General features: G+C 61.1%; 1 protein-coding gene across 6 annotated transcripts in view; it reads left to right on the forward strand.

Moving 5' to 3' along the window:
- Positions 1–719: 719 nt before the first annotated feature.
- LOXL3 (lysyl oxidase like 3) overlaps positions 720–27,284 on the forward strand; it is a 34,775-nt gene continuing 8,210 nt past the window's right edge. The window contains exons 1-12 of one of the 6 annotated variants that reach the window (XM_054030561.1): positions 755–845; positions 5,323–5,557; positions 11,833–12,149; positions 14,554–14,717; positions 16,378–16,589; positions 17,383–17,436; positions 22,703–22,762; positions 23,012–23,237; positions 23,428–23,608; positions 24,203–24,357; positions 26,152–26,325; positions 26,935–27,097. In XM_054030561.1, coding sequence (XP_053886536.1) covers positions 11,846–12,149; positions 14,554–14,717; positions 16,378–16,589; positions 17,383–17,436; positions 22,703–22,762; positions 23,012–23,237; positions 23,428–23,608; positions 24,203–24,357; positions 26,152–26,325; positions 26,935–27,097 — 1,693 coding nt within the window. In that variant the 5' untranslated portion in view covers positions 755–845; positions 5,323–5,557; positions 11,833–11,845. Of the gene's footprint in view, positions 846–5,322; positions 5,558–11,832; positions 12,150–14,553; positions 14,718–16,377; positions 16,590–17,382; positions 17,437–22,702; positions 22,763–23,011; positions 23,238–23,427; positions 23,609–24,202; positions 24,358–26,151; positions 26,326–26,934; positions 27,098–27,284 lie in introns of all 6 variants that reach the window. The other 5 variants (XM_054030562.1, XM_054030566.1, XM_054030563.1 and 2 more) reach the window with 5 other exon arrangements.

Consider the following 27,284-nt stretch of genomic DNA (forward strand, 5'->3'; position numbering starts at 1 on the left):
CAGAGAAGTGAGGACCATAAAGGCAAAACAATGGATTTCACAATCACAGCTGTTGATAAATGGTTCCTTGCCAGACAAAATGCATCAAACGTTTCCCCTAAACGTCTGACGATCTGTTTCTTTAGCTGGTGATGGTGGGCGCTATCAGGACAGGGGAGTCTCAAGAGATTATTACATGGAATGTGAGGATGTGATTTTCTGTTTCTTAGCTCATATGGGTGCTGCCCTGCTGTGGCTGCTGTAGAAAAAGACCTCAGCCCTTACACTGTGGCGTCTTGGGACCAGCTCTCAGTAGCAACCCCTCAGCTGGGGCCCCGGGGACACTTCTGTGACCCCTGCCTGGCATGGTGGGGAGCCTGACCCCTCCCTCCTCATGTGGAGGGGCCCTGGTTACCAGATGCTCCTGGGGTGAGGGGGCCCCGGCAGGATGGGGGCGCTTGGACCCTACAGCGATGAGGGCCAGTCAGACCCAAACCCCAGCGGAAGCAGAAGTGCAGAGCCCCCAGGCCCATCACAGGGGAATTCTATATGCAGGGCTTGGGGGCTGCCCCCAACACGCCCGGCCCCTGCCCGGGGTGAGGTCGGTGGGGCTGACGTCCCCCAGCACACCCGGGGTCCGACCTGCGCCCTCCCGGTGGCGATGGGGGTTGAGGCCGGATCCCGCAGCGCCCAGAGGCGGGCCGGTCCCTCCCGGGGGCCCCGCGCGGGCGGGCGGCCGCTCTCCGCAGGGCTCGGGGGCGGGGAGAGGGGCCGAGCTGGCCCCACCCAGTAGCGAGCGCAGGCCCCGCGAAGCAACCCCGCAGCCCTTCGCCCGCAGCCGCCCGGCCGGGACAGGGGCGCGCCAGGTAACAGCCGCCGGGGGAGCGGAGCGGGCAGGGCCGGGCCGGGTCGCTGCTCGGGGCCGGGCTCCGCGTAGCCAGGCGCTGCCGTCCCCCTGCGGGTGCCCATCGCCGCGGTGTCGGACCCCACCGCCCCGGCCGGCCGGCCGAGCTCACGGCGGGGGGATGTTGAGGGCGCTGCGGATTGTGTTTGTGCCGGGATGGGAGTTGTGTACGGGTTGAGGGCTGTGTGTGGCAGACTTGTGCATTGTGTAGTTGGGGGAGTGCTGTGTAGTGGGGACGTGTGTATAGTGTGTGCGGACAGAGTTGTGTGTTGCGGGGCGGCTGTGTAGCAGGGGAGTTGTGCGGCTGGGAGAGGGTCTGTGGGGTGGGGGTTGTGCGCTGGGGAGGGGTGTATAATACCTGGGGTTGTGCAGTTCAGGTCACGTATGGTGTGTATGGGAGGAGGGCTGTGTACAGTGTGTTGTGGTTGTGTTGCTGGGGGTACTGTAGGCTCTGCTGGGCCTGCACAGGGTTCTTGCAGCACAAGGGCTGGTTTGTTGAGTGTGGTGTAGATGGGGGCTGTTGTGCAGTGTAGGGGTTGTGCAGGCTGTTGTGCAGTGTAGGGGTTGTGTAGCTGTCCTGCCTTGGGTTGGCTGCCTAGGGCTCCTGGCAGCCAGCAGCTTGTTTGCTGAGCTGTAATTTATAAACCTCGGAAGGGGACTCAGACTTTCCACCGACTCTGGAATTTGCTGCAGCTCCTGGAGGAGCCTGTGTGATGAGGGCGGGAGGGAAGGGTGGACCCAGGACAGGGTGCGGGGGCTCCTTTTATCCTCCAGGGGAGAGTCAGCCCCCAGTTCTGCCTCTGGGTGGGTTCAGACCTCTCCTGCAGCAGCATTTGGTAAGGCGAGCGGTGGCTAGCGGGGCAGGGTCCGTGCCCCCAGGTAAGCCAAATGGAGCAGCCTGTGCCCGGTAGCACTTGGCAGTGCTGTGGCCGTCTGGGGCTGGCTGGCAGCAACTCGCTGTGGAGTTTGCAGACGGCTGCAGCCGTCCAAGTATCTGCACATTCCGTCTAGGTCACTTCCTGCAAACAAGCTGCCTGTTGCAGTTCTCAGAGCCCCAAGTGGACCCCAAAGAACCCGCCCCAGCCAGCCAAGGGCTGTGCTGGCATCCCCCACGCCTGCCGTGCCCTGGGCCTCCCTCCTCCCTGGCTCTGGTACCCACGGGGCACTGGGGCCTGCAGGGGGTAGAGGTACGCTGGCTGCACTGAGCTCCCCAACCTCTAGGGGGCAGCAACAGCTTCGGGGAAAGGAGCAGAAATCGGCAGCTTGCATGGCTGGTGGCCTCCCGTCCCCCGGGTGCCTCGTCCAGAGGGGGGCCCAGCTCCGCCTGCTGGGCTCTGCGCCTCCAGATGAAGGGCAGAGCTCACAGCGCAGGACGGGGCTGTGCTCCAGCCCCTCGTGTTATACTCTGCTGAGCCAGGGGCCAGAGGGAGAGAGAATTTGTGCTGGGGAGGAGGTTACAGTACCAAGCAAGGTGGAATGGTCTAGTGGTGAGAGCAGCGGGGCTGGGAGCCAGGACTCCTGGGTTCTCTCCCCGGCTCTGAAAGGGGAGTGTGGTCTAGTGGTGAGAGCAGCAGGGCTGGGAGCCAGGACTCCTGGGTTCTCTCCCCGGCTCTGAAAGGGGAGTGTGGTCTAGTGGTGAGAGCAGCGGGGCTGGGAGCCAGGACTCCTGGGTTCTCTCCCCGGCTCTGAAAGGGGAGTGTGGTCTAGTGGTGAGAGCAGCAGGGCTGGGAGCCAGGACTCCTGGGTTCTCTCCCCGGCTCTGAAAGGGGAGTGTGGTCTAGTGGTGAGAGCAGTGGGGCTGGGAGCCAGGACTCCTGGGTTCTCTCCCCGGCTCTGAAAGGGGAGTGTGGTCTAGTGGTGAGAGCAGCGGGGCTGGGAGCCAGGACTCCTGGGTTCTCTCCCCGGCTCTGAAAGGGGAGTGTGGTCTAGTGGTGAGAGCAGCAGGGCTGGGAGTCAGGACTCCTGGGTTCTATCTTCACAGCTGGGTGAGTCCCTCCTGTCGCTGCCTCTGTGGAGCAGGTGGCATCTAGCATTCCCCTGTCCTCAGAAAGCTCGTTTGAGCTCTGGAAATGGAAGGGTGCATAGAGGAGCCAGGTGTATCTTAGAGGGTAATCCAGACTGTTGGCTCTGGGGCTCCCGTGTTTATGGGAGCAGTCCCCACTGATGGGAAGGGGCAGGCTGTGCCCTGGCCCCAACTTGGCTGCTGTGTGTAACACTGGCCTCTCAGCCCTGCCTGCCTCCCTGCAGCATCACCAGCTGCTAATGAAACACCTCCAGCCCCTGGCGGGGCCATGACTGCCCCCCCATTCCCAAATGGAGCCAAAACTGCCCCTGACCCCTGCCTCCCAGTGGGGCTGAAGCTGCCCCAGCATTGCCCACTGCACAACCCACCCTGACCTGCCTTGGAGTGTCCATCCGCCCGTCCATCCACGCTGGTGGGCCACAGTCTCCTCTGCCCTCCCGCTGTCTGCCATGCTCTTTCTGTGGGACTGAGCTCCATAGGGCCGCATGGTTGTTACCTGGTCACACCTGCTGCAGCTGTGACAGCGCAGGGAAGCGGCTCGCCTTGGAATGGGTCACAGGCTGGATTGCTCTTGCCTGCCTGCAGCCGGCGCCTAGATGGGAATTCTTGCCCTGATCAGCCGGGTGGCTCAGTGCACCCGGAGAGGGAGATGCGCCGGGAGTGCTGTTATGAGCGGGGCTGGAAAAGGGGCTGTACCCCAGACTCAGCCAGCATGCGGGAGCGAGGGGCTCTTGCAAGGGAGCTCAGGCACAGAGCTGAGCTTTGGAGCATAGTGGTCTCCTCTCCTGTGGCAGTGAGTTCCAGAGGTCAGGGCAGACTCTCAGGACAGTTCTGTCTCCTGTTCTCATGAGCCCCCAGCTGTCCCCCATGGGGCAACCAGTTCGTTGTCCTGGTGATGTGGCTGTCATCGTGGCCACAGGCTTCTCTTGGGCACCCAGATACCTTGGGGGCTTGGCAGCAGGCCAGAGCTGGGCTCTGTGTGCAGTGGGGAGCTCAGGCAGAGAGCAGGGCCCTGGGGGATGTGCTCCTGGAGCCCTGTGTGCTTGTGTTTCACCAGGTGGAGCTTTCTCGGGCCACGGGGCCTTGTGCTTAGCTAAGAGATTGCGGAGCCTGGGGTCAGCCATGCAGGGGGCCCCTGGGGCCAGGCTCTGCCCCACAGGACAGGCCCAGTTCTACAGCAGCTAAAGGAGGAAGCATATGCTGCTTTGGCTGTTTAGGTGCCAGTAGCCGTGAGATGCCCAGAAGAGCCCAGGGAAGCTTTGTTTCCACAATCTGGAGGGGACTGAATTAATCTTTAACCAGCGGTATTTCTGCAGCAAGTTTCCCAGCCAGGGCTGGGGGGGGGGGGGGGGGGGGGAGGCATGTCCCTGCATGCTCCCTTCGGATGAGGCAGCTCACAGACAGGGTGAGGATCAGAAGTGAGGTGGTTTTACTGTGAGCACCAGGCTAGACCCTGGCAGCCAGACATCCCTGTGATAATGCCAGGGCAGCGGCTTGTGTCCTGCCCCGTTCCAGGGCTGTGGGCTTGGCCCTGTCCCCAACACAAGCTTGGGAGCCCCCAGAAATACCCTGTTTCCACAGGATTGCCTTGGCCGCACTTCCTCCCCTGCACTGCCTCTGTTCGCCATGGGCGCAGGGGCTGGTGCCAGGCCCCACCCCTCGTGTGCACACGGACTCGTGTCTGTAGTGGGCAGAACGGTGCCCCTGGCTCTGACTGGCACTGGGATTACCAAACTCCCTGCCCAGAGGCCCCGCTGCAACACTGACCTCTGCTCAGCTCCCCAGAGAGGAGGGACGTGGAGGGTGAGATAGCACGGGCGCCCCCCAGCCCTGGCGTTACTCGGAGAGCGCAGATGTGGCTGTCAGTCACTCTTCACGCCAGGCCCCCCAGTCGGCAGGAGAGACCGGAACTGTTTGAGCACCTGACCCGGCTGGGGCCCCCCTGCGGAGGCTGGGCTGGCTGGGGCCGCAAGCCCGTTGTGGACACGTGGAATGAAGGAGGGTGGCTGTGGCGAACCGTAGGCAGGGCTTCAGTGCAGGTAGGACTCTGCTGGGGCCTTTACGTGGCCCCCGGGCAGTGGCAGCCTGGCCACTGGAGAGGGACTGACAGAGCTTCTAAAGATTCTCCAGCTTCCTTGCCCAAGCTGTGTCTGGCCTGCGTGTCTGGCTCTGGGGCCCCAGAGTTTGTCTTTGCCCTCTGTAGGGCCGCAGCCCTTCCTGGTGCCACCTGGGAATGTCACCACCATTGGTGCCCCCAATGCACCTGGCTCCATCCCTGCCCCAGGCTCTGTATTAGCAGGGAGTGTGTCCTGGCAGCCAGGTCACCTGCCAGCCCCGCGAGCTACATCGCTCGCAGCCAGTGCTGCCAGTCAGTCAGTCAGTGGGGACTTTCCTGCTCTCTGCTGCGCCATTTCAGGAGGGCGCAGTTGGACTCTGGGATGTGAACTTGCAGACAAGGCCAATTCACCCCTTAGCCTGCCCTTGGATTGAGCTGCTTCAGTGTCTTGCTGCAGAGCTGGTTTGCCAGATCTCACGTTGTTCCTGTAGCTCTTCTCTCATCCCTTGCCTGGTGATCCACATCCCTTCTGGAGCATGGGCCCTGGAACTGGAGGCCGTGTCCTGTGATGGTCTCGCTAATGCTGTATACAAAGGTAACACCACCTCCCTGCTCCTCACTCTGCATTGCAGGATCATGTCCTTTCTCTTACCAGAGTGTCCCACAGGGACCTCGCGTTCAGTTGGTTTGCACCGTGACCTGCAAGACTTTGCCAGTGCCGCTGCATTCCTGGATGTGGCCTTGCCTTATGCATGACCTACATCCTTTGATGACCTTGCACTTGGCTGTATTAAAGTGCATGCTGTTCCCATGAGCCCACTGTACCAGCCACCCCAGTCGGCTCTGTAGAACTGACCCCTCCCCATCATCATTTCCCACACCTCTGAAAATGTGACCAGCACTGACTTAGCACCAGGCCGGCTCACGGCTCCCTGTTGACGAGCGTGTCTGGGTAGCAGGCTGAGCGCTAACTGGCCCTGTCTGCCAACCCAGCCGTGAGGAGCTGGGCTGCCAAGCAGGGGGTTGGTGCCCACATCCCAGCTCAGGCTCCGGCTCTGCCCTGGCACAGCAACACCTGTACGAGACGGGCCCCTGTGCCAGAAGCGCACACTGACCACAGCCAGGGGGATGGGGCCAGGAATCAAGGGCCATAGGCTTGGTGCGGGGGAAAGAGGGTCACTTGGGGACCACCGTGGGGTGGGTGTCCCAGCAGGAGGGGATGGGACGAGGGAGGCAAGCAACAGGAAGAGGAGGCAGGGTTTGGCCATGGCCTGGATGAGTGGGTGAGGGAGAGGAAGGGCAGAGCGCCGGGGGTGCTGTCAGCAGAGATGGCAGAGCAGAGCAAAGCAGGCCATGTCCACGCTGAGCGTGGCCCCCATTGCCCAGGGATACTCCCCAGTGCTTGTGCTGGTGGAAGACTCCCTGAGCCCCCAGCAAGGGAACAACCGTGGGGAGGGTCTGAGCAGGGGCCAGCATAGAGGTGGGCAGGTGTGGGGGGGTTGCTGAGTCCCCAATCTTGCCCCGCACCTCCGGATTCTGCAAGGCCTCTCATTCCCCTAGCTGGCAGCGTTAACCCCTTCCTGGCCCCGTTCCCCTGCGAGGAGGTGGCCTTGGGGCCTGCATGCAGCCTGCCCATTCACTGGCGCTGTCAGTAAATTCCTGAGGTTTCCTGAGCAGTTCCAGGGAGCTGGGCTCTCTCTTAACTCCCTCCCTGCTGTTTGCTTAAGGCCTGTCAGTCCTTCCGAGCCCTTTCCCCAAAGTCTCTGAGGCCCATTCATGCTGGGGAGGCAGGCCCGTCTGGCTTGGCGCGGGGTGGATTGAATGTCCTGCTCTGGGCGGGGACCCCGCGCACACAACCCCAGTCAGAGGAAACGTTGTCTCTGGCCGGAGTGGGCGACCTGGGTTCCCGAGCCGCAGGAGCAGCCAGGCGGGATCACACTAGGTTCCTGTGCGACAGCTCCCGACACCAGCAGCTGCATCCCCCAAGCCTGCCCCAGGTGGGAGGCTCCAGCCGACTGGGCTGGCCAGCTGGCGCCGTGGAGGGTTACGGCCTGGCTGAATTTTTGGTGCTCTCCAGTGTAATTCTGCGTGGCTCCATTGTCCCTGCAAATGTCTGAGCCTGAAGAGATCTTGGCCTCAGTGATACTTTGTGGCAGTGAGTTCCACAGGCTGATTACGTGTCGGGTGAAATATGTTTTCTTTGCATTGTAAATGTGCTGCCTGCCAGTGTCTGGGGCTGTCCCCTCATGAGGGGACCAGCCCAGCGCCCCGCCCACCTCTCCGCCTCACCCCTCTGTCCTGCCCCTCTCGGAAACACCCTCTTCTCCCCCGGCCTTGACAGAACTCGGCTGAGTGCGAGGAGGAGCCTTCTACAGCCGGGGGGCCCGGAGAAGAGGCAGGAAACGCAGAGCCCAGGTGCTGCTTCCCATTGCCCATTCCCTTCTCAGGTTATCTAACCCTCTGGTGCCAGAGTGCTGGCGCCCCTTCCTGGCATCCCCCATCCTCTCAGCCCCGCAGAATCCAGCCCCTGCCCACTGCTCAGGTCTTGCCTCTTCTCTTTCCTTGTGCCCTCCCTACCCAAGCAGAGCTCTCCGGGCGGCTGGGTTGTTTGGGCTGCACGTGTCATGTGATGGGGGCTGCCTGTCCTGCTGTGCCACACTGGAGCGGGGGGCTCCCCGCCCAATATCCTGGAGCCTGCGGGAAGGGGCACTGGGCTGGGACCCGGGAGCCCCTGTGTGGCTGCTGTCCGTGTTTCTGAGGAGTGCCTTGCACTGAGCGAGGCCTCAGACCCTGCGCAAGGGCAGTCGTGGCTCAGCCCGTCTTACTGATGAGGCACCGAGAGGCTGCACAACGCCACTTCTGGCAGAGCTGGAGCCAGGGGGCAGCTCTCAGCGGCTTGGCCACACTGCTTGGCCGCTGCTGCTCTAACCACGGGGCAATGCTACCCTCCCTGAGCCAGGATTAGAACTCGGGAGTCCTGATCTCTAACAGAGGTGTGTGACTGACTGGCAAAGTATGTCATGTCCCCCTCTGTGGCTGCTCCCCTAGGGATCAATAGTTATAATGGGATAACCTAATTTTGGCAATTAATTGGTCTTTGTCTATGAGCGGTAAATATGCCCAATGGTCTGTGATGGGATGTCAGATGGGGTGGGATCTGAGTTACTACAGAGAATTCTTTCCTGGGTGCTGGCTGGTGAGTCTTGCCCACATGCTCAGGGTTTAGCTGATCGCCATATTTGGGGTCGGGAAGGAATTTTCCTCCAGGGCAGATTGGCAGAGGCCCTTGAGGTTTTTCACCTTCTTCTGCAGCGTGGGGCACGGGTCACTTGCTGGAGGATTCTCTGCACCTTGAAGTCTTTAAACCATAATTTGAGGACTTCAATAACTCAGACATAGGTTTGATACAGGAGTGGGTGGGTGAGATTCTGTGGCCTGCGTTGTGCAGGAGGTCCGACTAGATGATCATAATGGTCCCTTCTGACCTTAAAGTCTATGATTCTATGAGTCTATGATTCCTCCAGATCATGTGACAGAGGCCTGTCCTGGGGTGCTGATATGGTGACCAGACAGCACGTGTGAAAAATCGGGATGGGGGTGGGGGGTAATAGGAGCCTATATAAGAAAAAGACCCAAAAATCGGGACTGTCCCTATAAAATCAGGACATCTGATCACCCTAGGTGCTGAGGGTTTCAGGAGCAAATCTTGCAGGCCATCAATGGGTGGGTGCAGGGCGAGGGTATTGTAAAAACTAGAATTTGTGTGTCCGGTTTCTCCTTGCTGGTTTGCTGAATTCACCCAGAGAGTAAACGCCCTTCGGACGGGGTGAGGGTTACACCAGAGAGAGAAAACACCCCTTGGATGGTTTTATATTTTCTTCCAAATCATGGATAAAGATATCGAAAAGCATCAGGTCAAGAACAGATCCCTGTTAAGACCCCTGCAGAAACACCCCCATTCGATGACTATTCTCCATTCACAGTTACATTTTAGCTCTAACAGGTAACCAATTTTAATCCATTTACTATGGGCTACAGTGATTTTGTGTAGTGCTGATCTTTTTATCAGAATGTCACAGGAGATAAAGTCAAACGTCTTCCAGAAGTCTATCTCTTATGACAACACATTTCTTTTCTCAGTCCAACATGGGATCTCATTAAAAACAATATCAAGTTTGTTTGACGAGACCCATTTTCCATAACCCTGGTGACTGGCATCACTTGTGCTGCCATCTTCTAATTCTTGACTCGTTGCCTCCCATATCAGCCTGTCCATGATTTTATTCTGGACCAATATCAGGCCATCTGGCCTGTAGTAACCCAGGTCATCCCATGTGCCCCTTTTACTGGTGCACCATGAGCTCTGTCCCACGGAATTTCCCCTTGTTCCCAGCCACGTTGAAAAACATGTAATGATTCAGAAAGCTTTTCATACACTGCGGGTGCAAGTTATCCAGTTCTGCCAATGCAAAGCTGTTTATTTGTAGCAGCTGCTGTTTAACACCCTCCCTGGTTACCGATGGACTCGAGCATTTCATTATCCCTGCAAGATATGGAAACCTCACTCTGCTTCTTTCCAAACACAGAACTGAAACATCTGCTGTCTCTGCATCATGCTGCACTGTTAGTGTTCCTGTCTCTTTTCAGACTCGGCCCTTGCTAGTGGGGGGAAGGGGAGGACAGTTTGCTGTGAACAGGGGAGCGAGGGGAGCTACTGAGACTCAGCTGGGGTGGGGAAGAGGGAGATAGTTCCAGGCTGGGGGGGTCCCAGTGGTTCCTATCTGCTCCCTGGCCCGATCCTGGGTGCTGCAGAGGCTGCTTCAGCAGCTCCTCTGTGAGTTTACACGGTGTTGAAACCCCCCCCCCCCCACACACACGCACACACCACTATTTCCATTGTGCTCCCCCGTTTCTGCAACCCCTTTGGCTGAGGTGGCTGAGGTCTCATGCTGGAAGGTTTGAATGTTTGGATCCAACATGCCCCAGTCTCTCTGCCTTCCCCTCTCGAAAAGGTCAATAAAACCCAAGTGACCTCTGCTGAGAAAGAGCGAGAAAGGCCAATAAAACCCAGCTGCCCCGCTGCTCTGTGTCCCCTCCCCCCGTGGGCAGTTCAGACTGTGAACTGGGACTGTGCTGCCAAGGTCCCAGCTGCTGGGAAGATGCCGATCACAAAGCCCAGAGCAGACTGAGTCCATTAATGGCTTTGGAGATCTGGACCAAAGGGGCCGGCTGGGGAGGAGCACAGGCCTGATGTGTACACAGCAGCCTAGCCTGTGATGCAGGGAATGTCAGTGCTCCAGTGCCGGGGTCTTCGTCCAGCAGGAAGGCCTGGCATGTCCTGGCAAGCTGCAGGTGAATGACGGTGTTTTTAGTCCTGATCCTGCGGGGTCAGCGAGACGCAGTGATGATCTGACATTGGTGTAGGGGCAGATGCCGTCCATGGGGGCAGACAGCGACCCGGCCAGCTCTGCAAAGCATTTCCCTGCTGCCTGCCCACAAACAGTCTCCCAGCTGGCTTTGGTTCTGTTCTTGCAAACTCAACCTGGCCATTGAGGTTTTGGGAACCAGCCATCCCCTGTCTGATCAGAGTCTGCCACTCAGTGTGCCCTGTGCCCCTCGTGCCTGCACTGCTCAAAAACAACTGCCCTGTGCCGGGGCTCTGCGTCCCCCTATTCCCTCTCCCTCCCATGCCAGGGGCTCTCTGCCGCCCCTAACTTTCCTCCTTTTTATTCCATTTCTCTCTAACACGGTAAACTCCATTGGGTGGTGGGCAGAGCTGACGGGGTGGTGGTTATGCTGGAAGGTGTCGATGGTGACATCAAATGTTTCCTTGATCTGCAGACATGCCGGGGCTCTGTGTGCCCCCATTTCCACCTTCCGGTTTTCCTGCTTGCCATCAAAATCAATAGGATTCTGCCATTGATCAGATGCTGCCTTCTGAAGCATATCACTGTGTAATATCCAAATGATGAAATGCCATCAAGTTGAATGTAAGGACAAACATTTTAAAATCAGCAGGCCTGGATAACTTGCACCCAAGAGTCCTAAAAGAATTGGCTGAGGTGATCTCTGACCAAGTGGTGTTTATTTGTAATAAATTATGGAATACTGGGGAAAGACCAGGAGTCAGGAAAAGTGCTAATGTTGTGCAAATATTCAGTAAGGGCAGACAGGATGACCCAGTAACTATAGGCTGGTTAGCCTGATATCAGTCCTGGGGAAAAATAATGGAAAAGCAGATACAGGATTCAGTTAGCTAATGATGAATTGAAGAATATGAATAGAATTAATGCCACTCAGCCTAGTTCTGTGGGTACGTAGCTTTCGTCAAACAAACCTGATTTCATACAGGGGTCATAGTGGCTAAGCAAAGCCATATGAGCTCCCGGTGCAATGCTGTGGGCAAAAGGGCTAATGTGATGCCTGGATGTCGTGAGTAGGAGCGCCAAGGACATTTTCCCTCTGTATATGGCAGTGGTGAGGCAGGTACTTGGAATATAGCACTCATTCTGGTGCCCACCTTTTAAAAAGGATGTTGAAAAACTGGAGAGGGTGCAGAGAAGAGCCAGACGTGCAGATGTGCCCTAAGGCCGGCTGGGGCTGGCCCTTCCCCGGGCCGAACAGCGCCATACGTGCAGACATGCCCCAAGGCTGTATGGGGCCGGCCCTTCCCTGGGCCGTGCAGCACTGTACGTGCAGACGTGCCCGAAGGCCAGACGGGGCCGGCCCTTCCCCGAGCCATGCAGCACCGTACGTTCAGACGTGCCCCAAGGCCATGCTCTAAGGCCCTAAGTCTCTGCTGTTCCATGGGGCCATGCCCCTGCCCATGAGTGTGAGGGCCCATCTGACCCCATCCCCCTTTTTTTCCAGGCCCATCTCAGCCATGAGGAGTAGCAGTGCCCAGGAACTGCTGGCCCTGCTCTGCAGCATCTGGCTCTGGGTGGGCGCTGCCCAGCGCACCGGGCCTACGCCCACGGCGCAGAGCCAGGGCCCCAAGCTGAAGTTCCGCCTGGCCGGGTACCCCCGCAAGCACAACGAGGGGCGCATCGAGGTCTTCTACAACGAGGAGTGGGGCACCATCTGCGATGACGACTTCACGCTGGCCAATGCCCACGTGTTGTGCCGCCACCTCGGCTTCGTGGCCGCCACCGGCTGGGCCCACAGCGCCAAATATGGCAAAGGCGTTGGTGAGGGTCGTGGCTGGCAGGGCCAGAATCTATGTGTGTGGGGGGTGCGCATGGTGGAGCTGTGTGTGGGCAGAGGGACTGTGTGTGTCACTGGGCTTATGGGGGAGTGCGCGTGCAGTGGGGCTGGGGTGTGTGTGCATGTCATGGGGTTGTGGGCTGTATGTGCTCAGTGGGGCTGTGTGTGTGCACGGGGGCTGTGCATGTGTGTGTGTATGTGTGCAGTGGGGCTGGGGCTGTGTGTGTGCAGTGCGGCTGTGTGTGTGTGCACGCAGTATGGCTGGGGGCTGTGTGCACGCAGTGTGGCTGGATGTGTGCACGTTGTGCAGTGGCACTGTGTATGTGCGTGCAGTGGGGCTGTGTGCTATGTGCAGTGCAGCTTGGTGCGCATGCAGTGAGGCTGGGGGCTGTGTGTGTGCAGTGGGGCTAGGTGTATGTGAGCAGTGGGTCAGGGTGTGTGCGCAGTGGGTCAGAGTGTGTGTGTGCACACAGTGGGGCTGTATGTGAGCAGTGGGTCAGGGTGTGCACGCAGTTGGCTGGGGGCTGTGTGTGTGCAGTGGGGCTAGGTGTATGTGAGCAGTGGGTCAGGGTGTGTGTGTAGCAGGGCTGGGGGCTGTGTGCACACAGTGGGGCTAGGTGTATGTGAGCAGTGGGTCAGGGTGTGTGTGCAGTGGGACTGGGGGCTGTGTGTGTGCAGTAGGACTAGGTGTATGTGAGCAGTGGGTCAGGGTGTGTGCTCAGTGGGTCAAGGTGTGTGTGTGGACACAGTAGGGCTGGGTGTGTGCAGTGGGGCTGGGGACTGTATGTGTGCAGTGGGGCTAGGTGTGTGTGCGCATTGGGGCTGGGGGCTGTATGTGCGCAGTGGGGCTAGGTATATGTGTGCAGTGGGTCAGGGTGTGTGTGTAGTGGGGCTGGGGGCTGTGTGCGTGCAGTGGGGCTAGGTGTATGTGAGCAGTGGGTCAGGGTGTGTGTGTAGTGGGGCTGGGGGCTGTGTGTGCGCAGTGGGGCTAGGTGTATGTGCGCATTGGGGCTGGGTGTGTGAGCAGTGGGGCTGGGTGTGTGTGTGGACACAGTGGGGCTGGGGACTGTATGTGAGCAGTGGGTCAGGGTGTGTGTGTAGTGGGGCTGGAGGCTAGGTGTGCGCAGTGGGGCTAGGTGTATGTAAGCAGTGGGTCAGGGTGTGTGCAGTGGGGCTGGGGACTGTATGTGTGCAGTGGGTCAGGGTGTGTGTGTAGTGGGGCTGGGGACTGTGTGCGTGCAGTGGGTCAGGGTGTGTGTGCAGTGGGGCTGGGGGCTGGGTGTGCGCAGTGGGGCTGGGTGTGTGCAGTGGGTCAGGGTGTGTGTGCAGTGGGGCTGGGGACTGTATGTGTGCAGTGGGTCAGGGTGTGTGTGCAGTGGGGCTGGGGGCTGGGTGTGCGCAGTGGGTCAGGGTGTGTGTGCAGTGGAGCTGGGGGCTGGGTGTGCGCAGTGGGTCAGGGTGTGTGTGCAGTAGGGCTAGGTGTATGTGAGCAGTGGGTCAGGGTGTGTGCAGTGGGGCTGGGGACTGTATGTGTGCAGTGGGTCAGGGTGTGTGTGCAGTGGGGCTGGGGGCTGGGTGTGCGCAGTGGGTCAGGGTGTGTGTGCAGTGGGGCTGGGGGCTGGGTGCACGCAGTGGGTCAGGGTGTGTGTGCAGTGGAGCTGGGGGCTGGGTGTGCGCAGTGGGTCAGGGTGTGTGTGCAGTGGGGCTGGGGGCTGGGTGTGCGCAGTGGGTCAGGGTGTGTGCGCAGTGGGGCTGGGGGCTGCGTGTGCGCAGTGGGTCAGGGTGTGTGTGCAGTGGGGCTGGGGGCTGTGTGTGCGCAGTGGGGCTGGGGGCTGGGTGTGTGCAGTGGGTCAGGGTGTGTGTGCAGTGGGGCTGGGGGCTGGGTGTGCGCAGTGGGTCAGGGTGTGTGCGCAGTGGGGCTGGGGGCTGGGTGTGCGCAGTGGGGCTGGGGGCTGGGTGTGCGCAGTGGGTCAGGGTATGTGTGCAGTGGGGCTGGGGGCTGGGTGTGTGCAGTGGGTCAGGGTGTGTGCGCAGTGGGGCTGGGGGCTGGGTGTGCGCAGTGGGGCTGGGGGCTGGGTGTGCGCAGTGGGTCAGGGTGTGTGTGCAGTGGGGCTGGGGGCTGGGGGAGGCTGGGATTCCAGGGCAGGGGCTCCTAAGGAGGCTGCTCTGGTTTTTGTGGGCGGGGAAACCCCAGGCTGCCCCCCCCCCCCCGCCACTGGGAGCTCCCCGGGAAATCACCCTTTGGGGGGTGGGATTCATGTTTCTTCCGACTTCTTTTTGAGTTGCATTGACTTGCCCCACACTGCCACATACCCCCAAAGACACCCCCACACCTTATATACACCCCGGCCCTGCCCGTGACCCCGCCCTGGCCTGGTGCCTCTGCAGGGCGGGTCTGGCTGGACAATGTGAACTGCGGGGGCAGCGAGAAGAGCATCGCGGACTGCAAGTCACGGGGCTGGGGGAACAGTGACTGCAGCCACGAGGAGGACGCGGGCGTGATCTGCAAGGACGAGCGCATCCCGGGCTTCGTGGACTCCAACGTCATCGAGGTGAGTAGGTGCAGCCCTGGGGTCCGGGCCTCATGCCCCACACAGTGGGGCTGCCAGTCCCCCCCCACATGTCCCACGCAGCGGGGGCTGCCCTCCGCCCATCCCCCACGCAGTGGGGCTGCCAGTCCCCCCCCCCGCCCCCGGCAGGGCTACCACCAGCCCTCTCGCTGGGGCCACACACTGGGGCTGCCCTGCCCTGACCCAGTCTCGCTCCTGCCCAGGCTCCACCTCCCGGGTTCTCTTGAGCCTGGTGCGGTCTCTGTGTCCCTGTCATTGGGGCTGCGCAGGCTGGCACCAGGTAGGCTGGGGTACTGGGCAGGCCGGTGCTGGACAGGCTGGCGTGGGGCCGGGCGGGCCGGTGCTAGACAGGCTGGCGCAGGGCCGGGCGGGCCGGTGCTAGACAGGCTGGCGCAGGGCCGGGCGGGCCGGTGCTAGACAGGCTGGCGCGGGGCCGGGCGGGCCGGTGCTGGACAGGCTGGCGCGGGGCCGGGCGGGCCGGTGCTGGACAGGCTGGCGCGGGGCCGGGCGGGCCGGTGCTGGACAGGCTGGCGCGGGGCCGGGCGGGCCGGTGCTGGACAGGCTGGCGCGGGGCCGGGCGGGCCGGTGCTGGACAGGCTGGCGCGGGGCCGGGCGGGCCGGTGCTGGACAGGCTGGCGCGGGGCCGGGCGGGCCGGTGCTGGACAGGCTGGCGCAGGGCCGGGAGGGCTGGACAGGCTGGCGCGGGGCCGGGCAGGCCGGTGCTGGACAGGCTGGCGCGGGGCCGGGCGGGCCGGTGCTGGACAGGCTGGCGCAGGGCCGGGAGGGCTGGACAGGCTGGCGCGGGGCCGGGTGGGCCGGTGCTAGACAGGCTGGCGCAGGGCCGGGAGGGCTGGACAGGCTGGCGCGGGGCCGGGCGGGCCGGTGCTAGACAGGCTGGCGCAGGGCCGGGAGGGCTGGACAGGCTGGCGCGGGGCCGGGCGGGCCGGTGCTGGACAGGCTGGCGCGGGGCCGGGCGGGCCGGTGCTGGACAGGCTGGCGCGGGGCCGGGCGGGCCGGTGCTGGACAGGCTGGCGCGGGGCCGGGAGGGCCGGTGCTGGGCAGGCTGGCGCGGGGCCGGGAGGGCTGGTGCTGGGCAGGCTGGCGCGGGGCCGGGCGGGCCGGTGCTAGACAGGCTGGCGCGGGGCCGGGCGGGCCGGTGCTAGACAGGCTGGCGCGGGGCCGGGCGGGCCGGTGCTGGACAGGCTGACGTGGGGCCGGGAAGGCCGGTGTTGGGCAGGCTGGCGCGGGGCCGGGCGGGCCGGTGCTGGACAGGCTGGCGCAGGGCCGGGAGGGCTGGACAGGCTGATGCGGGGCCGGGCGGGCCGGTGCTGGACAGGCTGGCGTAGGGCCGGGAGGGCCGGTGCTGGGCAGGCTGGCGTGGGGCCGGGAGGGCCGGTGCTGGGCAGGCTGGCGTGGGGCTGGGCGGGCCGGTGCTGGACAGGCTGGCGCGGAGCCGGGAGGGCCGGTGCTGGGCAGGCTGGCGTGGGGCTGGGCGGGCCGGTGCTAGACAGGCTGGCGCGGGGCCGGGAGGGCCGGGCAGGCCAGTGCTGGACCAAGTGGGCCGGACAGGCTGGCACTGGGCAGGCTATTGGGACCTGTCCAGTGGAGATCAGCAGCTCTGACTGGGCTCTCCCTCTGCCAGGCCGAGCAGAACCAGGTGGAGGAGCTCAGGCTGCGGCCTGTGGTCTCGGGTGCCAGGAAGCGGCTGCCGGTGACGGAGGGCGTGGTGGAGGTGCGCTACAAGGAGGGCTGGGCGCAAATCTGCGACGAGGGCTGGAACCACAAGAACAGCCGCGTGGTCTGCGGGATGATGGGCTTTCCGGCCGAGAAGAAGGTCAACAGGAACTTCTACAAGTGAGTGAGAGGGCTGGAGGATAGCCCCACCGATGGGGCGGGCCTGGCACTGCCCAGTGGGGCCTGCATGGGTACCAAGGAGGGGGGAGTCCTGTGGGGTTGGGGGGTGGGAAGCTGGAGTAAGGCTGGGGGGCCCCACAGTGGGGCAGCCCTGGTGATGGCTGGGTCAGTGCTGCCAACTCTCATGATTCTGTTGTGACTCTCGCGATATTTGGTGTTTTTCCTAAATCCCCAGCTGCTGGAGTCAGGTGAGTGTGAGGGCATCATCTCCCATGTGACTAAGCTGGTCGGTTGAGTGGGACGCGGAGGTGGAACCTGATGGCTCAGAACGGGGCGAGGGCACAGACCCTGCATGGGCCTTGTTACAAATTCCCTGCTTTTGGGGCAGTGACCCTGGGTCCATGCCTGTGTCCGGCGAGCCCCGGAGTGCTCCCATATTGCCAGCCGCACTGAGCCTGGCCCTGCTGAGTGGGGAGCCTGGGGCAGCCTCGTGGTGCCTGGGTGGCCTGAGGTGCTCGGACCTGGCCTGGAGCCTGTGCAGAGGCTGGGTCTGGCCCAGGAGGCTGTATGTGCACGGCCCTGCAGGGATCCAGCGCCGTGGAGCTGAGCTCCAGGGGGCCTTCCTCATGCCCTCCCAGGCCCCACGTTGGCCGACAGCCCCAGCCTGGCTCTGTCATGACTCCCAGGGAGCTGCCAGCCCTGGTGCTGTCTCTGGACTTGTGGGCTGTAGCTCTGGGCATCTGCCAGCCCCTCACTGTCCCCTGACCGGCAGGTCACCGTTTCCTTTCTGCAGGCGGTTAAAGCGAGCAGCCAAGATAAAGAGCCGGAGCCCAGGGCCGGGTGCAAGGTAACAGGGTAGGGCCAGGGCCACATCCTGGGGCCGAATCTCCCCGGCAGGTCTGGGACTGCCGAGTCTCTCTGAATGGGAGAAGCTGCCCCTGCCTGGGCCAATCTCTTCTGCCATCAGGGCTGGATTCTGGGTTGGGCCCTGGGAATCCAGCTGGAGCCATGAACTTCACCCTGGGATCAAAGGCTGCCCTGGGCAGAGGACTGAGCCCCTCGCTGCACGGCTCCTGCAGGGCCTTTGCATTTCAGTGGGTGAGGTTCATTCGGCCGTGGCTGGGATGTGAGGCCTGGTCGGGGTCTGACCCACCCCTGCATGGAGCTGGGGCTTCTGCTTGTGTTCTGTGTCCTCCACGAGAAATGGCTCTTTCTCCTTGGCCTGGCATTGCATATGGTCCCCACGCCAGCCCCTCAAAGGGGGCTGTGCCCCAGTGGGGTCTGATCCGGTCCCTGTACTGGGAGCGGGGAGCACCGTGCCCTGGCAAGGGCACCTCTCAGGGGGACACGCTGGGGATCCCTATGTGGGGGCCATTGCCACAGAGATGGGACTGTTGGTCTTCACCCCCCTCCCGGCCCCCAGCCCAGCAGTGGGTTCGGTGGCTGTCGGGGTCAGCCCAGGGCCCTGGAGCAGAGCTGTCTCTCCTGGAGGGGGAAGGAAGGGCTGGTGGACGCGGGCCATTTTCTGGAGAAAATGGCAGTGGGGCAGCTGGGCTGGCTGTGAGTCCCCCCATTCCCCACCCGGATATGCCTGCACCTAAGCCATGGGGCTGCGGGACTCGTGTGTGGCGGCAGGGCCTGGAGGCTGTAGTGGGAACTGCGCAACATGGTAGCATTTACTTTCAGAAAGGGGGACTACACAAAAATGAGGAAGTTAGTGAAACAGAAATGAAAAGGTCCAGCGCCAAAAGTGAAATCCCTGCAAGCTGCATGGAAACTTTTTAAAGACACAATAATAGAGGCTCAACTTAAATATATACCCCAAATTAAAAAACATAGTAAGAGAACCCAAAAAGTGCTACAGTGGCTAAACAACAAAGTAAAGGAAGCAGTGAGAAGCCAAGAGGCATCCTTTAAACAATATAAGTTAAATCCTAGTGAGGAAAATAGAAAGGAGCATAACCACTGGCAAATGAAATGTAAAAATATAATTAGGAAGGCCAAAAAACAATTTGAAGAACAGCTAGTCAGACTCAAAAAGTAATAGCAAAAAAATGTGTAAGTACATCAGAAGCAGGAAGCCTGCTAAACAACCAGTGGGGCCACTGGACGAGATAGAGATGCTAAAGGAGCAGTCAAGGAAGATAAGGCCATTGCCGAGAAACTAAATGAATTCTTTCCATTGGTCTTCACGGCTGAGGATTTGAGGGAGATTCCCAAACCTGAGCCATTCTTTTGAGGTGACAAATCTGAGGAATTGTCCCAGACTGAGGTGTCACTAGAGGAGGTTCTGGAACAAATTGATAAACAAAACAATAATAAGTCACCAGGACCAGTTGGTATCACCCAAGAGTTCTGAAGGAACTCAAATGTGAAATTGGAGAACTACTAAGTGTCATTTGTAACCTATCATTTAAATCAACTTCTGTACCAAATGACTGGAGGATAGGTAATATGACACCAATTTTAAAAAGGGCTCCAGAGATGATCCCAGCAATAACAGCCCACTAAGCCTGACTTCAGTACTGGGCAAACTGGTTGAAACTCTAGTAAAGAACAGAATTGTCAGACACATAGATGAACATAACTTGTTGTGGAAGAGTCAACATGGTTTTTGGAAAGGGAAATCGTGCCTCACCAATCTACTAGAATTCTTTGAGGGGGTCAACAAGCATGTGGACAAGGGGGATCCAGTGGATATAGTATACTTAGAATTTCAAAAAGCCTTGACAAGGTCTCTCACCAAAGGCTCTTAAGCAAAGTAAGTTGTCATGGGAGAAGAGGGAAGGTTCTCTCACGGATCAGTAACTGGTTAAAAGATAGAAAACAAAGGGTAGGAATAAATGGTCAGTTTTCAGAATGGAGAGCGGTAAATAGTGGTGTCCCCCAGGGGTCTGTACTAGGACCAGTCCTATTCAACATATTCATAAATGATCTTGGAAAAGCGGTGAACCGTGAGGTGTCAAAATTTGCAAATGATACAAAACTACTCAAGATAGTTAAGTCCCAAGCAGACTGCAAAGAGCTACAAAAGGAATCTCACAAAACTGGGTGACTGGACACCAAAATGCAGATGAAATTCAGTGTTGATAAGTGCAAAGTAATGCACATAGGAAAACATAATCCCAACTAGACATATCAAATGTGGGGGTCTAAATTAGCTGTTGCCACTCAAGAAAGAGATCTTGGTGTCATTGTAGATAGTTCTCTGAAAACATCCACACAGTGTGCAGCGGCAGTCAAATAAGCAAACAGAATGCTGGGAATAATTAAGAAAGGACTAGATAATAGGACAGAAAATATCATGTTGCCTCTATATAAATCCATGGTATGCCCACATCTTGAATACTGCGTGCAGATGTGGTCGCCCCATCTCAAAAAGATATATTGGAATTGGAAAAGGTTCAGAAAAAGGCAACAAAAATGATTAGAGATATGGAACAGCTTTCATATGAGGAGAGATTAATAAGACTGGGATTTTTCATTTCGGAAAAGAGACAACTAAGTGGGACCATGATAGAGGGCTGTAAAATCGTGACTGGTGTGGAGAAAGTAAATAAGGAAGTGTTATTTACTCCTTCTCATGACACAAGAACTAGGGGTCACCAAATGAAATTAATAGGAATCAGATTTAAAACACACAAAAGGAAATATTTCTTCACACAACGCACAGTCAACCTGTGGAGCTCTTTGCCAGAAGATGTTGTGAAGGCCAAGACTATAACAGGGTTCAAAAAAGAACTAGGTAAGTGTATGAAGGATAGGTCCATCAATGGCTATTAGCCAGGATGGGCAGGGATGGTGTCCCAAGCCTCTGTTTGCTAGAAGCTGGGAATGAGCGGACAGGGGATGGATCACTTGATGATTCCCTGTTCTGTTCATTCCCTTTGGGGCACCTGGCATTGGCCACTGTCAGAAGACAGGATACTGGGCTAGATGGACCTTTGGTCTGACCCAGTCTGGCCGTTCTGATGTTCTTACGCTGTGCGCACGCAGTGGCAGTCCCCGCCCTGAGATCTGGGTCTGGTCTGATGCCTTCCCAGCACTGGCTGAGGGACATGAGCCAAGATTACCAATGGCCCTGTGGCCCGAGCCACCCCTCATTGTTCCAGGTCAGAGCTCAGATCCTGGAGAGCCTGGGGGCGGCCGAGGGACCAGAGAGGAGCTGGGCACGCACTGAACTCTCTGTTGGTCTCCCTGCTAGAGAAGGGAAGTGGGGAGTGCAGGGGGCTGCCCTGGTCTCGGTGGGTTCGGCTGGTGGCTGTGCTCCCTTTGGGGCCCTGCCCAGCCCATTGGCATTGCCCGGAGGTCAGCAGGAGCAGGGGCTTGACACAAGTTCCCACCTGCTAATGCTCCCGTATTGCAGGGGGCCATCCTTAATCTGCTGCTTTTGACACCCGCCCTAGCTCCAGGTAGGCCGCGGAACCCTGCCAGTGCAGAGGTGGAGCAGAGGGGACCTAGATGGAGAGGAGGATGGGGTGGAGTGCATGAGGGGATGGAGGTTTACCTGGGGGAATGGATGCATGGTTACATACAGGGAGGGGTGGGTGGCAGGGTGTGTACAGGGATGGATGGAGAAATACGTACGGGGGTGGCTGGCTGGGTGTACGGAGGGGGAGGGATGGGATGGTGGATAGCTATGCACAGGTGTGGGTTGGTGGGTACATATGGGGGTGGCTGGCTGCTGGGTGTACTGAGGTGAGGGGCGGTTGGCTGGATGTACGGAGGGGGAGGGATGGGTGAGTGGATAGCTATTCAGAGGTGTGGGTTGGTGGGTACATATGGGGGTGGCTGGCTGCTGGGTGTACTGAGGTGAGGGGCGGTTGGCTGGATGTACGGAGGGGGAGGGATGGGTGAGTGGATAGCTATGCACAGGTGTGGGTTGGTGGGTACATATGGGGGTGGCTGGCTGCTGGGTGTACTGAGGTGAGGGGCGGTTGGCTGGATGTACGGAGGGGGAGGGATGGGTGAGTGGATAGCTATTCAGAGGTGTGGGTTGGTGGGTACGTACGGGGGTGGCTGGCTGGGTGTATGGAGGGGGAGGGATGGGTGAGTGAATAGCTATGCACAGGTGTGGATTGGTGGGTACGTATGGGGGTGGCTGGCTGGGTGTACGGAGGGGGAGGGGAGGATAGCTATGCAGAGGTGTGGGTTGGTGGGTACATATGGGGGTGGCTGGCTGGGTGTATGGAGGCGTAGGGATGGGTGGGAGGATAGCTATGCACAGGTGTGGGTTGGTGGGTACGGGGGCTATGCATGGGGGTGGCTGGCTGCTGGGTGTACAGAGGGGGATACACTGGACGGGATAGAGGGGTAGCGCAGGACCATGGTTTGGGGCAGTGTTTACACGGGTGGTGCCAGCAATGCTGCACGTCACAGCTCCTTTGGAGCAAGGGGGTTGAATTACGGCCAGCGCAGGAGCGAGCAGTAGAGTCTGAATTCCAGCTTTCCTTCCCGACCCAGACACACCGGGCACTCAAGCTATGCCAGGGGCAGGCTGACGTTGTATCGGGAGGCGTGGGGCTCCCTGCAGGGCCGGGCGCAGTGCCTTGGGGGAGACAGCCTGGAAGCTGCCTGGCCCCCTGCAGCTCGGTCCCCTGCCTGTCTGGGGTTACACGGGAGAGGGTGAGGTTGCGAGCGGTGCAAGGCGCTCATCCCCAGGGGTCACCGGTGTCGGGAGCACGCAGCATGCATGCCATGGCCATAGGGCACCGAGCGCCATGTGTGCTGCATTCCAGGGAGCATGTGCCTGCCTGTGGGATGTGGTGGCTGGCGTGACACAGGACATGGCTGCGTCACACCTGTCATGGGCCATCAGGTGGGAAATGGAGTCACTGCAGTGGGTGACTGATTTCCGGCCAGGAGGTGGGAGAAGCTGTCGCTGGCAGCAGCTGCCCTCCTGCTGTGAGCCCCGCCTGAGGCCTGGTGGAATGGGCGGCACCCAGGCCCTGTCCAGGTGGGTCTGGTGCCCACACGCCTGGATCTGGCCAGGGCCCTGGAGGCAGCTGGGCAACCCCGTTCTGCCGGGCCGGCAGTGGCAGGCAAAGCCAGGGCAGGACGTTGGTTGCAGACCTGGGCTCCGAACTCCTTGACTGTTGTTTTCTATTTTCCAGGCTGGTCTCCAAAGCTCGCCCCAAACACAAGCCCAGAGAGGACTTTGGGGTCCCCAAGAGGTAAATGGGTACCGGAGTCCAAAGGCCTGTGGCCAGCTCTGGGGTTCCCTGGTGAAGGAGGACTGTGGGCCTTGCTGGCCGGGGCCAGGGTTGTGCTGCAAGGGGCTGGGCCATGGAGTGACGGTCTGTCTCTTCCCTGCTGATTAGTGTTAGGGTCATGGATGGCGAGAGTCCCTGGGCTGGGCTCGGTGCCTGGCACCCCGCTGCCCCTCCCCTGCCAGGCACTCACGCTCTGCTCTCTGCTGGCAGGTTGTACCTGGAACGGCAGCAGCTCAGCTACCGGCTACACTCGGTGGCCTGCACGGGGAACGAGGTGCACATCTCCATGTGCCCCTTCGAATTCTACAAGGGCAATGCCACTGCGACCTGCAAAGGCGGGATGCCCGCTGTGGTGAGCTGCACGCCAGGGCCCCTCTTCACCACTGGCAGTGCCCCAAAGAAGAAGCAGCAGCGGCAGCAGCAGCATCAGGGCCAGGTAAGCGCTCTCCATGGGTTCAGCATGGGGCATGCAGATGGTTTTGCCCCACCCACTGCGTCTCAGGCAGTGACTATCTCCCAGGGCCTGGTGGGGGCAGCAGGAGCCCTGAGGTGCCCCTTGGTCTGGGCCTGGCAGCAGTGCGGAGCGTCGGCTGTCCCGTGACATGTCTCCCACGCTCTCGCCGCAGCAGCGCGTCCGGCTGAAGGGCGGTGCCAAGGCCGGGGAAGGCCGGGTCGAGGTGCTGAAGAACAGCGAGTGGGGCACCGTCTGCGATGACCGCTGGAACCTGCTGACAGCCAGCGTGGTGTGCCGTGAGCTGGGGTTCGGCAGTGCCAAGGAGGCTCTGACGGGAGCACGCATGGGCCAAGGTGAGCTGGGACGGGGCTGGTGAAGGGAGAAGGTCTGGGGCAGCCCTGTGCATACGTGGAAGCGTGTCAGCGCATGCCAGGGAGCCCGTCAGGGCATGAGTGTGGGCACGTCTGCCCTCTGGGCACCTGTTTGACCCCCTGAGCTTGTTGCTCTGCACTGGAGAGAACCAGGTCAGGCGGGTTGAGGGCTCTGCACCCCGGGGGCGCTGGCTCGAGGGGGCTCTCCCCACATTGGGGTGGGCTTGGTGCTGAGCCGCTCCAGCTCTGTTAGTGAGCGCTGTGCAGTCTGGGTGCCCTCGCGCCCTGCCCCTGCCCCCTCTCTGCCAGCCTCTCCAAGGGGACTCCAGACAGGCAAGCTGCAAGGGCTGGGAGAAATTCAGCCTCCGAGGGAGAGCCCAGCCCCTGGAGGGTCAGGGAAATGCCTGACGCCAGCCCCGTAGGAACCGATCAGGTCTGAGGAGACCCCCATATGTGTCCAGCAGGAGGGAGGGTTGGGGCGAGGAGGGAGGGCTCCTGGGACTAGGGTAGGTATGGGGATTTCCTGGGCATTGGCTGCCTGCCTCCCCGTCACCCTGGCCCATCTGCTCCCGGCAGGGATGGGACCCATCCACATGAACGAGGTGCAGTGCACAGGCTCGGAGAAGTCGCTGTGGAGCTGCCCCTATAAGAACATCACGGCGGAGGACTGCAAGCACTCCGAGGATGCCGGGCTCCGCTGCAACATCCCCTACATGGGCTACGAGACCACGGTCAGCACCGCCCCCATGCAGGGGGGCAGCCCGCAAGGGCTGCGGGAGGGGGCCTGGCTTAGAGGCTCAGCGGAGCCCAGGGTCTGCTGCTCTGCCAGAGTCCCAGGTCACTGCCCAGCGGGGGCCATCTCCCCTGGCAGGGCACACAGGGCCCAGCCCTCTGCCAGCAGCTCCCCCTCATGTCCCCCCGTCACATTGACAGCTCCTTGGCATGGAGGGGCCACCTCCGAGACACCGGCAAAGCGGGCACTGCCCCCCCAACAAAAAGGGTGCTAGTGCCGACCAGAGCCAGGTGTTACTGCAGTGGGGTGGAGCCATGGGGCCCAAACGGGAACCCAGCATGTGCACAGCGCTGTCTGACTGCCCATGGGAAAACCCAGCGTGGTAACACCTTTCACGGGCCACCCACGAGGCCTTGGGGTGGCTCCCTGCTCGGGGTGTGTGTGTGTGTGTGTCATGTGCCATTTGGGAGAGTCTCCTGCTGTGGGGGGGGGCACATGCCAGCCGGGGTAGCCCCCTGCTGTGGGGGGGACATGTGCCAGCTGGGGTAGCCCCCTGTGGGGGGGGGCATGTGCCAGCTGGGTTTTTACCATCCAGAACACGTGGCAGGGACCCCAGTGCTGCAGTGGCTCTCGCTGGTCCCATCATAGGTGCCAGCTGATGAGGCAGAAAGGAGACGATTCCCAGGCTGGGGTGCGGGAGGACTGGTCGTACCCTTGCCACTGAGCACTTTGGGGGGCAGTCATGGGGGGAAGAGGGAGGACCCTCAGCACAGACCCTCTTCTATTTCCTCTCTGCTCCCCCATGGGTTGCTGCCCCATTCTATGGGTCTCAGTAGTGTCATGGTGCTCCTGCCCCCAGGCGTCTCTCTCCCATGTGGGTGGGTGCTGGCCAGGGGCTGTGATGATGGGAGGTGTCCCACACGCCCAGGGTCTGTTCAGTTCACAGCCCGTGCTCTGCCCTGGGCGTGGCACCCCGCAGTGCCACCCCAGGTCTGGGGAGGAGAGGAGCACCCATCGGGGAACCTCAGCCTGCCCTGGGGCGCCCATCCCCACCCACTGGGAGAGGAGTCCTGAGCACCCATCAGGAGATTGCTGCTTTGCACTGCATGCTCCCTGCGTGCACTTGGGGGATGGGCACCGAGCAAGCTGGGCGCACGCAGCTCCCCCCTCGGCTCGCTCCCACCTGCACGGCAGGTCTCTGCTGATTTCATTCCCCATCTCCAGGGCCCCCAGCACCAGCCTGGACGAGGCTATTGGCTCCTGCACGGGCAGCTGGACAGGCCTGGAGTCACATGGCGCGAGCTCTGCCCTGGTCCTGCCACACTGGCCAGTGGTGGATTGGGAGGGGCAGCTTGGGCACCTGGTGCCCCTGGAGATGAAGCGACTGCAAATCACCATCAGCAGATGGGAGGGGCTGTCTGGACCGCAGGGGGATCAGGGCTGGGGCGGGAGGATACAACTCTGGCTCCCCAGGCCAGCTCTGCAAGGGCACTCCCTCGCACCCTGGGCAGACAGGAGCGGGGCTGGAGCTGGCCTGGCACTGCCCGGGCTGCACCCACTCTGAGAGACAAGGTGCAGGCTGTAGGGGCTGCCCCGCCGGCCCCTTCCCCAGCGCCAGGTCAGGCCCCAGCCCCATGGGAAGAGCTGGCTTGTGGCTACATGGGAGGCTGCTGGGGGAGGTGGGAGACGCCTGGAGCTCTGCAAGTGGAGCCTCAGGGACCCAGCTGGGCCCTGCCACCAGCCCCTCCCGCTGCTCCCCAGCTAACCTGACCTTGTCACCCTCTCTCCGCAGATTCGCCTGAGCGGGGGCCGGAGCCGCTTCGAGGGGCGGGTTGAGGTGGCGCTGGGCACTGGGAGCAGTGGGCGCCCCGCCTGGGGCCTGATCTGTGGCGATGGCTGGGGAACCCTGGAGGCCATGGTGGCTTGTCGCCAGCTGGGCCTGGGATTCGCTAACCATGGCTTACAAGTAGGTGTTAGTGCTGGCTTGGCTAACCGCGTCAGGCAGGGCCCAGTACCCTGGCGGGGCGAGGGCAGCATGCTGGGTTCGCAGGGCCGGCTGGCTGTGGGGCGGGGCTGCATGCTCACGGCCCACAGGGCTTCTTCACAGATCCGCATAGTAGGAGGAAGGGCCCCCACCGAGGGCCGCGTGGAGGTGAAGCGAGGCAGTAAGTGGGGAACGGTCTGCAGTGAGGGCTGGACCACCAAGGAAGCCATGGTGGTATGTCGCCAGCTCGGCCTGGGCTACTCCTTGCATGCAGTGATGGTAGGTGCTGGAGGGGCCCAGGCCTCAGGGCGTGGGGGGCAGGGGTTCGCCCACCGGGACTGGCTCAGGGCTTGCTCGCAGGGCCCAGGCAGTGCGGGGAGGGACGCTTGGGGGCTTGGTCTCTGGGAGCTGCTGCCCAGCATCCGGGAAGGTACGCACCGGTCTCGCCGGGGGTGGGGAGGGGGAATGGCACAGGCACGGCACACACAAGTGTGGGGCAGGAGGGGGCATGCCCGGGGCTCGGTGCCTGGGCTTGCCTTGCGGAGGGGCAGGGGGCACACGGGACTCTGACCAGCCCGGCGTCTCTCTCAGGAGACGTGGTACTGGGATGCCAGCAACGTGACGGAGATGGTGCTGAGCGGCGTGAGGTGTGCTGGCCACGAGATGGCGCTGAGCCACTGCCAGCACCATGGCAACAGCCTCAACTGCAAGAAGACGGGCACCCGCTTCGCCGCTGGGGTCATCTGCTCCGAGAGTGAGCGGGGGCGTGGGGCTCTCGGTCACCCTGGCCCCGCCTACTAGCAACTCACAGTGTGTCACGTGGGCTGCAGGTTGAAAACCACAGCACCCCCCACCCTAAAACTGCCCACAGTCCCCTATGTCCAGCGCCCTCGCCCAGAGTGCGGCCAGGAGTGGAGCCCTGGGCGTGGGCCGGGCAGCAG

The sequence above is a fragment of the Malaclemys terrapin genome, chromosome 5 (genome assembly GCF_027887155.1).
Source record: "Malaclemys terrapin pileata isolate rMalTer1 chromosome 5, rMalTer1.hap1, whole genome shotgun sequence".
In the NCBI taxonomy this organism is placed as follows: domain Eukaryota; kingdom Metazoa; phylum Chordata; order Testudines; family Emydidae; genus Malaclemys; species Malaclemys terrapin.